Source organism: Delphinapterus leucas, chromosome 17 (genome assembly GCF_059928025.1).
Source record: "Delphinapterus leucas isolate spDelLeu-1000000601 "Yukka" chromosome 17, BTC_Dleu_Yukka2, whole genome shotgun sequence".
NCBI classification, from domain to species: domain Eukaryota; kingdom Metazoa; phylum Chordata; class Mammalia; order Artiodactyla; family Monodontidae; genus Delphinapterus; species Delphinapterus leucas.
The window spans coordinates 47963739-47976733 of record NC_143145.1 but is presented as its reverse complement, the minus strand read 5'-3'; the positions used below and the strand labels follow the sequence as shown (position 1 = coordinate 47976733).

At 44.0% G+C, this 12995-nt stretch overlaps 1 protein-coding gene across 4 annotated transcripts in view; it reads right to left on the bottom strand.

The window, feature by feature from the left end:
• Nucleotides 1-3708: 3708 nt before the first annotated feature.
• The window catches only part of LOC149746958 (DPEP2 neighbor protein-like), a 32295-nt gene continuing 23008 nt past the window's right edge, over nucleotides 3709-12995 (bottom strand). For 2 of the 4 annotated variants that reach the window (XR_016388231.1, XR_016388232.1), the window contains 5 exons: nucleotides 8738-9022; nucleotides 7785-7955; nucleotides 6259-7508; nucleotides 5115-5210; nucleotides 3709-3953 (listed from right to left, as the gene is read on the bottom strand). Coding sequence is in view for 1 of the 4 variants with exons in the window: in XM_089898553.1 (XP_089754679.1) it covers nucleotides 7822-7955; nucleotides 8738-9025; nucleotides 12194-12266 (495 nt within the window). In the remaining 3 variants the exon portion in view is untranslated. Of the gene's footprint in view, nucleotides 3954-5114; nucleotides 5211-6258; nucleotides 7509-7784; nucleotides 7956-8737; nucleotides 9026-12193; nucleotides 12439-12995 lie in introns of all 4 variants that reach the window. The other 2 variants (XM_089898553.1, XR_016388230.1) reach the window with 2 other exon arrangements.

Genomic DNA, 12995 nt, shown 5'->3' with positions numbered 1-12995 from the left:
TTCACAGGCGAATTCTATCAAACGTTTAGAGAAGAGCTAACACCTATCCTTCTCAAACCCTTCCAAAATATAGCAGAGGGAGGAACACTCCCAAACTCATTCTACGAGGCCACCATCACCCTGATACCAAAACCAGACAAGGATGTCACAAAGAAAGGAAACTACAGGCCAATATAACTGATGAACATAGATGCAAAAATCCTGAACAAAATACTAGCAAACAGAATCCAAGAGCACATTCAAAGGATCATACACCATGATCAAGTGGGGTTTATTCCAGGAATGCAAGGATTCTTCAATATACGCAAATCAATCACTGTGATACACCATATTAACAGATTGAAGGAGAAAAACCATATGGTCATCTCAATAGATGCAGAGAAAGCTTTCGACAAAATTCAACACCCATTTATGATAAAAACCCTGCAGAAAATAGGCATAGAGGGAACTTTCCTCAACATAATAAAGGCCATATATGACAAACCCACAGCCAACACCATCCTCAATGGTGAAAAACTGAAAGAATTTCCACTAAGATCAGGAAAAAGACAAGGTTGCCCACTCCCACCACTCTTATTCAACAAAATTTTGGAAGTTTTAGCCACAGCAATCAGAGAAGAAAAGGAAATAAAGGGAATCCAAATCGGAAAAGAGGAAGTAAAGCTGTCACTGTTTGCAGATGACATGATACAATACATAGAGAATCCTAAAGATGCTACCAGAAAACTGCTAGAACTAATCAATGAATTCGGTAAAGTTGCAGGAAACAAAATTAATGCACAGAAATCTCTTGCATTCCTATACACTAACGATGAAAAATCTGAAAGTGAAATCAAGAAAACACTCCCATTTACCATTGCAACAAAAAGAACAAAATATCTACGAATAAACCTACCTAAGGAGGCAAAAGACCTATATGAAGAAAATTATAAGACACTGATGTAAGAAATTACAGATGATACAAATAGATGGAGAGATATACCATGTTCTTGGATTGGAAGAATCAACATTGTGAAAATGACTCTACTACCCAAAGCAATCTACAGATTCAATGCAATCCCTATCAAACTATCACTGGCATTTTTCACAGAGCTAGAAGTAAAAATTTCACAATTTGTATGGAAACACAAAAGACCCCAAATAGCCAAAGCTATCTTGAGAATGAAACACGGAGCTGGAGGAATCAGGCTACCTGAGTTCAGACTCTACTACAAAGCTACAGTAATCAAGACAGTATGGTACTGGCACAAAAACAGAGAGATAGATCAATGGAGCAGGATAGAAAGCCCAGAGATAAACCCACACACATATGGTCACCTTATCTTTGATAAAGGAGGCAGGAATGTACAGTGGAGAAAGGACAGCCTCTTCAATAAATTGTGCTGGGAAAACTGGACAGGTACATGTCAAAGTATGAGATTAGATCACTCCCTAACAGCATGCACAAAAATAAGCTCAAAATGGATTAAAGACCTAAATGTAAGGCCAGACACTATCAAACTCTTAGAGGAAATCATAGGCAGGACACTCTATGACATAAATCACAGCAAGATCCTTTTTGACCCACCTCCTAGAGAAATGGAAATAAAAACAAAAATAAACAAATGGGACCTAATGAAACTTCAAAGCTTTCGCACAGCAAAGGAAACCATAAACAAGACCAAAAGACAACCCTCAGAATGGGAGAAAATATTTGCAACTGAAGCAACTGACAAAGGATTAATTTCCAAAATTTACAAGCAGCACATGCAGCTCAATAACAAAAAAAGAAAACAAGCCAATCCAAAAATGGGCAGAAGATCTAAATAGACATTTCTCCAAAGAAAATATACAGACTGCCAACAAACACATGAAAGAATGATCAACATCATTAATCATTAGAGAAATGCAAATCAAAACTACAATGAGATATCATCTCACACCAGTCAGAATGGCCATCATCAAAAATCTAGAAACAATAAATGCTGGAGAGGGTGTGGAGAAAAGGGAACACTCTTTCACTGCTGGTGGGAATGTGAATTGGTTCAGCCACTGTGGAGAACACTATGGAGGTTCCTTAAAAATCTACAAATAGAACTACCATATGACCCAGCAATCCCACTCCTGGGCATACACCCTGAGAAAACCAAAATTCAAAAAGAGTCATGGACCAAAATGTTCATTGCAGCTCTATTTACAATAGCCCGGAGATGGAAACAACCTAAGTGCCCGTAATCTGATGAATGGATAAAGAAGATGTGGCACATATATACAATGGAATATTACTCAGCCATAAAAAGAAATGAAATTCAGCTATTTGTAATGAGGTGGATAGACCTAGAGTCTGTCATACAGAGTGAAGTAAGTCAGAAAGAGAAAGACAAATACCGTATGCTAACACATATATATGGAATTTAAGAAAAAAAATGTCATGAAGAACCTGGGGGTAAGACAGGAATAAAGACAGAGACCTACTAGAGAACGAACTTGAGGATATGGGGAGGGGGAAGGGTAAGCTGTGACAAAGCGAGAGAGACGCATAGACATATATACACTAACAAACGTAAGGTAGATAACTAGTGGAAGCAGCCGCATAGCACAGAGATATCAGCTCGGTGCTTTGTGACCGCCTGGAGGGGTGGGATAGGGAGGGTGGGAGGGAGGGAGACGCAAGCGGGAAGAGATATGGGAACATATGTATGCGTGTAACTGATTCACTTTGTTATAAAGCGGAAACTAACACACCTTTGTAAAGCAATTATACCCCAATAAAGATGTTAAAAAAAAAAAAAAAGAAAATATATAGGTGAAGTGTAAAAGGGTTGGAATAGATATACCATAACAGTAAAAACAAAACAAAACAACAACAACAAAACCGGAGTGGCTAAGAAAATATCAGAAAAAAATTACATTTTAAGACGAAAATTTTTACCAGAGACAAAGACATTTTAAAATGATAAAATGATTATTCCATCTAGAATGCATAATAATTATAAACTTATATGCACGTAACAACAGGACTTCAAAATACAATGAAGCAAAATCGACACAACAGAAAAGAGAAACAGACAGTTCTACAATAATAGTCGTATACTTTAAAACCCTTCTTTCAATAGCAGAACAGACAGAAAATCAACAAGAAAATAAAAACCTTGAACAGCATTATCAATCAAGTAGACCTAACAGCCATCTAAAAAACATTCCACCCAACAGCATCAGAATATACATTCTTTTCAAATGCACATGGATATACTATATGCTAGAGCATAAAACAAATTTCAGTACATTTTAAAGGATATAAACCATACGAAGAGTGCTCTCAGATGACAACAGAATGCAATAAGAAATCGTTAACAGAAAGAAATTTGTTGAAAATCACAAATGGAAATTAAAGAATATATTCCTAAATAATTCATGGGTCAAGTAAGAACTCGTAAGGGGAATTAGAAATAAGTTGAGATGAATTAAAATGAAAGTATAACATATTAATACTTGATTGGTCCCACATACTCTTCTGAAAAGCAGAGGGGTTAGACAAAGAGATCTAAATTAATTAAAAAATCATTTATTATTCTGGGAATAAAAAGAACTGGGCTTAGTCTCAGTTTTGCCTTTATCTTTGTGTCTGTTGATTATCTTGGCATAGTCATTACATAATCAACATACAGTTGCCAGCTCAGGAATCAAATACTGTCATCTCTAGGGCTACCATAACAAGATACCACAAACTTGTTAGCTTAAAAGAACAGAAATTTATTTTATCACAGCTCTAGAGGCCAGAAGTTCAAACTCAAAGTGTTGAGAGGACCATGTTCTTTCTGACGCCTCAAGGGGAGGGAGGATCCTTCTTTGTCTTAACCAGATTCTGGTGGTGGCCATCAATCACTGGTGTTGGCAGTTTTTTGATTTGCAGCTGCATCACTCTGGTCTCTTTCACTCTTGTCACATGGAATTGTCTCTGTGTGTTTCTGTCTCTGGAAACAATTTGAATAGAAATTTCTATTTTTAAAAAACACACTGTTGATTATTATGCTCTATTTAGATACTTCCTCTAACCCCCACCCACCTCCATTTCCCCATATGTATTTGAGAAGGAAAGAGGAACTCCTGTGAGCTATCATATTGGAAAGAATCAATAATACAATGTTTTACTAGAGATGCCTCTTATCTAAAATATTTGGATTAAACATAAAATCTGGGGAAATTATCGCCCAGTTTCCCTCTTGTAGAGGCATGTTCTAAATGATAGGCAGCAGAATATTTTATACCCATGAGGTTTGCTGACATTATTGATTTGGTCCAGGGTCTGTATTTTCTCTCTAAAGAAAACAGTATTCTCTCTTTACTTTCTTTAATATATAATGTTGGTGTCTTAAGTTTATTGTCAGAGAGGATGCTTATAGTTCAAATGATTTGGTTGTATTTCACCAGTATTATTACAAGATAGTCAAACAATGGCCGGGCTCCAGGATAGACCTCGGTCCCTTTGGTCCACTGGGATACTGATCTGAAAGCCACTGTTTTCTTATATTCCAAAGACCAAATAAATAAACAAACAAAAAAACAAGTAAATGAAACCATTTTAAAACCAACTCTCTTTTCTTCCTCATCCATGTTAATTCTCTTCTACCTAAAATTACTTCCTGGAAGTGATTTTTATGTTTCTTAGAGCTTCTTTACGTATATATCCACACTAATGCATATAAAACTGTGCCTTGTAGATCTTATACTTTTTCCATTTGAATAACTATTTTCTCATGTCATATAGAGTTTATCCACTGTCCTAGATATGCATTTTCCCTGTGTATTTGAGCATCATAGGAAGATAAATTCTACTCTTGAAAATGTTAACTGGTCACTGAGACACAGAAAGCCATTATTCTTACCAGTTTTCAATAGTGAGTAGATTCTGTAGGGGTGGAATTTTAAGATGTAAGTATACTGTTTTTCTACACTCAAATTCCGTTCCCCTTATCATAGAAATTGACCAGCGAAGTGTGCTGCTGACTTTTCAGAATCCATGTACATATAATCCATTAGGTTATTAGATATAACATTGGTCAGAAAAGCATACTGTGAAATGTTGCTTTTATTTAAACTCCCACTATTTTCACTACATGGTTTCAAGATTTTACTTCATTATTGTCCTCTGGTGGTGGGCTCTGTGAACTGCATATTTACGGGTCTGGAGCACATATCTTCCCGGAGGTATACAACTCCTCAGGTACCAGCTAAAGAGTAGATGATAAGAAGCATTCAGATTTATTAAAACTCATTAAGAATATCAGTAGCCTGACTGTTGTTTCTAAAAATATAAAATATTTATCCTTCTGTTGTCAAACAACCATACTTCATGAAAAGAAGTATAAATCCTTTTTTGCTTGCAATAGAAGAACAATAATTGAAGATATTCTTCATTTGGACCAAATACCTTCTCTGAAAATATAAGTTAAAATAGGAGTTGAAATTTCCAAAATATTCTTTAGGAAATAAAACTCCACATATAATTTCAAATTATAATTTAGTTTTACCTTAAATTTAAATATCTATATTGAATTTAATTTAAGGAAGGAAGGAAGGAAGAAAGAAAGAAGAAAAGAAGGAAAGAAGGAAAGAAAGAAAGGATGGAGGGAGGGAGGGACGGTGGGAGGAAGGAAGGAAGGGAGGAGGGAAGGAAGGAAAAAGGAAAGAAAGAAAGAAGATAAAGTAAAATAAAGTAAAATATAATAAAGCTATTAAATTAAAAATTACTTATTAAGAAAAAAAAACGAACGGATAGAACCTTTGGATAAATGGTGGAAGCAAAGCTATACAGACAAAATCTCATACAGAAGCATACACTTACAAACTCACAAAAAGAGGAATAGGGGAAAAAAATCATAAATCTTGCTCTCAAAGTCCACCTCCTCAATTTGGGATGATTCTTTGTCTAAATGAGGGAAGGAAAGAAGGAAGGAAGGAAGGAAGGAAGGAAGGAAGGAAGGAAGGAAGGAAGGAAGGAAGGAAAGAAAGAAAGAAAGAAAGAAAGAGAGAAAGAAAGTAAGAAAGAAAGAAAGAGAGAGAGAAAGAAAGAAAGAAAGAAGATAAAGTAATGTAAAATAAAGTTATTAAAATAAAAATAGTTATTAAGAAAAAAATTTTTTAAAAAACAGATAGAACCCTAGAACAAATGGTGGAAGCAGAGCTATACAGGCAAAATCTCACAGAGAAGCATACACATACACACTCACAAAAAGAGGTAAAGGGGAAAAAATGATAAATCTTGCTCTCAAAGTCCACCTGCTCAATTTGGGATGATTCGTTGTCTATTCATGTATTCCACAGATGCGGGGTACATCAAGTTGATTGTGGAGCTTTAATCCGCTGCTTCTGAGGCTGCTGGGAGAGATTTCCCTTTCTGTTCTTTGTTTGCACCGCTCCCAGGGGCTCAGCTTTGGATTTGGCCCCGCCTCTGCGTGTAGGTCGCTGGAGGGCGTCTGTTTTTCACTCAGACAAGACGGGGTTAAAGGAGCCGCTGATTCGGGGGCTCTGGCTCACTCAGGCCGGGGGGAGGGAGGGGCACGGAGTGCGGGGCGAGCCTGCGGCGCCACGGGCCGGCGTGACTTTGCACCAGCCTGAGGCTCACCATGCGTTCTCCCGGGGAAGTTGTCCCTGGATCCCGGGAACCTGGCAGTGGCGGGCTGCACAGGCTCCGCGGAAGCGGGGTGTGGATAGTGACCTGTGCTCGCACACAGCCTTCTTGGTGGCGGCAGCAGCAGCCTTAGCGTCTCACGCCTGTCTCTGGGGTCCGCGCTTTTAGCCACGACTCGCGCCCGTCTCTGGAGCTCCTTTAAGCAGCGCTCTTAATCCCCTCTCCTCGCGCAGTAGGAAACAAAGAGGGAAGAAAATGTCTCTTGCCTCTTCGGCAGCTCCAGATCTTTTCCCGGACTCCCTCCCGGCTAGCCGTGGTGCACTAACCCCTTCAGGCTATGTTCACGCCACCAACCCCAGTCCTCTCCCTGCGCTCCGACTAAAGCCCGATCCTCAGCTTGCAGCCCCGCCCACCCCCGCGGCTGAGCAGACAAACCTCTCGGGCTGGTGAGCGCCAGTTGGCACCTATCCTCTGTGCGGGAATCTCTCCGCTTTCCCTCCGCACCCCTGTGGCTGTGCTCTCCTCCGCGGCTCCTAAGCTTCCCCCCTCCGCCACGCGCACTCTCCTCCCGCGAAGGGGCTTCCTAGTGTGTGGAATCCTTTCCTCCTTCACAGCTCCCTCCCTCTGGTGCAGGTCCCGTCCCTATTCTTTTGTCTCTGTTTTTTCGTTTTTTCTTTGGCCCTACCCAGGTATGTGGGGAGTTTCTTGCCTTTTGGGAGGTCTGAGGTCTTCTGCCAGCGTTCAGTAGCTGTTCTGTAGGAGTTGTTCCACGTGTAGATGTATTTCTGGTGTATCTGTGGGGAGGAAGGTGATCTCCGCGTCTTACTCTTCCGCCATCTTCCCCTCCCAGGTATCCGTTTTTTCTAGACTTTTCTTTCTTCAGCTCACAAAGGGGCCCCTGAGGATTAAGCAGAGGAACGTCAGGGTTTCTTCCAGGCCAGCTTCAGCCCTGGGATGTTCAGGGCAGACTCTCATTACAAACCTCAGTTTCTGAGGCTCCTGGCTTATGGCCATTTAGTATAGAAGGAGGCTCCTGGCTGGGGAAGGCTCAGACAAAACGATGCAGGTTCTAATCTGTGGCAGTGGGCAGTGGGGGGCGGGGGGTGTCAGTGCAGGAAGAGGCATTCGCTACCTTAGGCATTTAAACCATTGCCTTCTCTTCAGGATGACTCACCTGCAAGATTCTGTGGGGTCCGCCTCCTGCCACCATGCTACAATTGCCGGATTTTGGGTCTGGAGCAACCCAGGTCTTCGTCCGGCATTTCCAGAGAGTGCTTTCTCTTCGGAGCACGTCTGGGGACTGGCTTCTCTGCTTCCACCTTGGCTGGCGAGGCCAAAGGAGCATCTTCCATGGGGAAGAGAGGGAAGACATTCCAGTTTGGAAGAACAAAAGCAAAGACACACTCTTCTCTACCTTGTCCCGCCCCAAATATAAATTCATAGCACCTTCACATTTTTATAACTATGGACTTAAAAAGACCAAGAGGTTAAGGGGCCTACCCAGTGTTACACAGGTAGTGGAGAGGTGTTCTGCTCAATGGTTAGGTTCATGGTGGGGCTCCGGATTTACAGCTGATAGGAATGTGAGGACAAGCTCATGCCATTTCAAACATTTCCAAGTGATACTGAGAGAGATGTTGAAGGTGCAAAATGAGGGTGCTGAATGACCTCACTAAGTGGGGATGGTGGGCCCATTTTAACATGAAATTGAAAATAAATTCATGACAAAAGGACATAATAGAAAATGACAACATAATCATAACACTCCCCTCTCCCCTGGAAGTAAAATTCATTAGAATCCTCTCTCTCTCCACCATGAAAGGATGAGATAAAGTCTCAGCAGCAGCCCCCGTGAAAAACATGGTCAACAGGGTGAAGAGGTGTTACTAAGACCATATGGTGCGACTCAGAGAAGCAAAGAGACAGCTCTGCCCTTAGCCTGATGAGGCCCACAGGAAGGAACATGTGTGGCAACCTTGGATAGTGTGGCAATGAGAGAGAACCTTCTTTAGGAGGGGACTCCCTGCTGCCACCTTGAAAAAGCAAACATGGGACATTCGTTTACTGTGGCTCTTGCAGAGGCGATGTGCCCAGAGGTTGGGCCACCCTGCTTGACAATCAAAGCACCTTGTATTCCTGTGCTGCTTGAAAGCTCCAATCGCCGGATTTTGGGTCTGGGGCAACCCAGGTCTTCGTCCGACCATTCCAGAGAGTGCTTTCTCTTCGGAGCACGTCTGGGGACTGGCTTCTCTGCTTCTACCTTAGCTGGCGTGGCCAAAGGAACATCCCCGTAGAGCCGGTAGCCACCAACCAGGCAGTATGTCTCCCCATGCCAGCCCAACTGCGTTTCTCCACACCCGCGGTACAGGACATGGTAATGACCAGGTGTAGGATGAGAAGCGGGAGCCACTGCTGCTGCAAAGAAAATCAGAACTGATCAGTCACTTCTGCTGTGCACAGTCTCCTGCCAGAATTTCCCTCTCTCATGTCTCTCCCAGTTTCTGGCTGAAGACCTTTTAATCTACTTGACGTCCAAAACACAGCCTTGGCGCATCATCTCTATGAGTCCCTAGAGAAGGGACACTGGCTGCAAAAGCAATCCCTAGAGCCTAGGGCTGCAGCACATGAGGAAGTCTCTTCACCGTTCCCAGGGAAAACAGTAGAACCCGAAAGTAATTGCAATCATGATCCTCTCCATCTCTCCCTTCCACAGCAGAGAAAACATTTCTTGCAGTGTGTCACTTCTGGGGCTTTCATGGAAATGTCTTTCAAGTTTTGGAAAAAAATAATCTAATATAAATTGGTTAAGAACCCCGCCCACCTTGGCAACCCCTCTTGGGCCCCATTTATACTGCCTATTTCAACCACACTGAACTCTAGCTGTCTAATACTTTTATGTCGATTAGAACAAGGCCAAATACTGAGGCAGAGTGATCAGGAGACTCAGAACCGGGTTCTGGGTACCAAGTCTAGGCGCACATCAACCTAGCCTCCTGGGACACCATCTCCTCAGCCCTCCAGTCTCATTAGCACTTCATCACCGCCCCCCCCTTCGTTCTTACGGTCTTCCCATCAATATGGCAACACCCTCACCCCTAGTACTCAGCAACTCGGTAAGGGATGTGTCTGAGGGGACCGATATAGATGTCTACATGATAGCACAGTGGTGCCTGGGTTTGAAGGTGCGGTTCAAGAGTGGCCCTCTTCCTCAAACCGCTCCATTTGCAATTTGCCAACAAAAATGCGCTTGTCTTTTGTTAAGAGGCCAATCAGGAAAGGGTCTGAATGGAAGCATCCTGTAGCCCAAAGGGTAAGGCTATATTTATAAAGCTCAGAACCGTCCCGCACACTTGTCCAGGGATGAGCTTTCACTTGTCCTCAGCAGTGAGAACTGTGCGTCCCTGAAGGCGTCCCAGGTCACTGGTATTACTTACATCTGGGGGGAAAGTGCTCAGCTGTACGTAGTTGGCAACCCCCACAGGAACATGTGCCAGCCGGGTGAGGTTGTGTGTATATCACACCGCCTGTAGAGTTGCCCTGTCTGGGTGTACCTGCTGCACTGCCCACCCAGGGAACAGAGCACAGGTTAGAGTACACAGACACTACCCGGTCACACATTCTCACACAGACAGCCAAAAAGATCGGTATCTGGTGGAGAACGGGTAGCGAAGTTTCTCTGAGTGCAGCCCGTTTGCACAGTTATGCTGCCATGGAAACCCTGAGAACGCCTGTGAGGGCATCACTACCCAGTGACGTCATATATGGAACCTTTGACTTGAGGGGCAGGCTTGAGGAGGAGGGGCAGTTTTGTGGAGGAGAACAGGGTAGAGGCAAAGGTACTCTGCCTCGCCCCTCACCCCTGGGCCTCCCCACCCATGCCCTAGTCTAGTAGACACCCCACGTGGGGCGTGCCGGTGGGCTGGCACAGCCGCAGGGGCCACGGGAGGGCAAGAGAGACCCATATTCTGAGTTTGGCTTGAGAGACAAGATTAACGTAAGAGACAGCTAGGTTGTATGGCACTGACCCTAAGAGGCAGAGATTTGTGTGGCCTGGGGAATCAGGGAAGGCTCCTTGGCAGTCGGCCTGAAGGACAAGTGAGATTTGGACCCATGCGGAAGAGAGGGAAGACATTCCAGTTTGGAAGAATAAAGGAAAAGACACACTCCTCTCGACCTTGTCGTGCCCCAAATATAAATCCATAGCACCCTCACATTTTTACAACTGAGGACTTAAGAAAACCAAGAGGTTAAGGGGCCTACCCAGTGTTACACAGGTAGTGGAGAGGTGTTCTGCTCAATGGTTAGGTTCACGTCGGGGCTCCAGATTTACAGCTAATAGGAACGTGAGGACAAGCTCATGCCATTTCAAATATTTCCAAGTGATACTGAGAGAGATGTTAAAGGAGCAAAAGGAGGGTGCTGAATGACCTCACAAAGTGGAAATGGTGGGCCCATTTTAACATGAAATTGAAAACAAATTCATGACACAAGGACATAATAGAAAATGACAACATGATCATTACACTCCCCTCTCCCCTAGAAGTAAAACTCATTAGAATCCTCTTTCTCTCCACCATGAAAGGATGAGAGAAAGACTCAGCAGCAGCTCCCATGAAAAACATGGTCAACAGTGTGAAGAGGTGTTTCTAAGACGATTTGGTCCGACTCAGAGAAGGAAAGAGACAACTCTGCCCTTAGCCTGATCAAGCCTACGGGAAGGAACATTTGCGGCAGGCTTTGATAGTGTGGCAATGAGAGACAACCTTCTTTAGGAGGGGACTCCCTGTTGCCGACCTCGAAAAAGCAAAGATGGGACATTCGTTCACTGGGGCTGTTGCAGAGGCGATGTGCCCGGGAGGTAGAGACTGCTTCGACTACCATTTTAGAGGTTGGGCCACCCTGGTTGAAAACCACAGCACCTTCTATTCCTAAACTGCTTGAATCAGCGGGTGCACGTTAGGACACACGAAGTCAGGCCCCATTGGAGCAGACTGCCTTTGGGAGTGGTAGAATGTAAAATGTGAAGGGGAATGCTCTGGAGGAGCTTTGTCATGGCAGGTGGGCCAGCATGAGACCATTCAGATTCTCCAAGGCTCCAGAGATTACTTGGCTGGGAGCATCCCTCTGATGTGGTGGGGGAACTTCTACCTTAATAGGACCTGGCTGGGCATCTGGGGGAGGCAGAATAAATGGTTTATTAACTACGGGAGCGAGAGACTCACCTGGGGGGTTCCACAAAAGCACTTAAAAAGACTTGTACCTGGATTCTTGAGCCAACCCTAAGAAAACTTATCTAGATGTGGAGTAGGGCTCAGGAAGCTGCACTTTTAATAAGCTTCCTGGGCAGTCCCACCACAGTGGTCCATGGATAGAATGACCAAATTATTGTGTATTCTCGGTTGCTTTTGGGAGTCAAAGTGGGCAATATGAGAAACCGCAGCAGCCCTACGTATAAACAGGGAATATTCAAGGCAAACAGAGGTGTTTAGTTATTCTATGCATGAATCAGATTTGAGAAAAGCTAGCCTGCTGGTTAAAGAACACAACCCTTACGACAGACAGACCAGATTCTGTCCTACTTACTTGTGTGATTTTGACCCAGTTCTTTTATCCTTCTGACTGTTTCTTCATATGGAAAAGAGCTATGGCTGTACATTTAGCACAATATTCTCTTTTGGCAAAAGTTGCTCTGGGTCCATGTGTGCTCTCTGCAACGTAATCCTTTACAGTGCGCAAGCATTTTTAAGTCGTTTGGTGAAGTACTACACTTGACTTTTAACTGTTCATTACTTCGGGCAAAGCTTATGTAGTGCTGCAGAGACTAGAACCTATGCAGAGATAGTGAGAGGATGTTATAAGCTTATTCTGCCGGTTTATGAAAAACTTTAACCTTTTCTCCTCTTCCTCAACCTGCCACCAAGAGATGAGAAAGAAGGCAGAGCCTGGAAATGCACACCAAGCAATACTTCTGGGGAGTTAGTTGGAGCGGGAGGGCTGACGCCTGAGCCCAGCTCCGCTTAGCCGTGCGGGTCCGCGGCGTGTCCAGCGGCTGTGGCGGAACCCGAGGGTGGTGGGCGTGGGCCCGTGTCGCGGCTGCACTGGAGCGGTGAGTGAGGGCCATGGGCCGTTCTTGCGCGGCCGCCACATTCCCAGACCGCCCGCCAGCCCTCCTGGTTCCTTCGCCGCTCCCCGCCGCCGGGAGCCGGGAGCCCAGAGAAGCCCGCAAACGGGCACCTGCGCCCGCCGCCCGGAGATACACCAGAAATACATCTACACGAGGAACAACTCCTACATAACACCTACTGAACTCTGGCAGAAGACCTCAGACCTCCCAAAAGGGAAGAAAGTCCCCACGTACCTGGACGTGCGGATGAAAGGCTCTTGG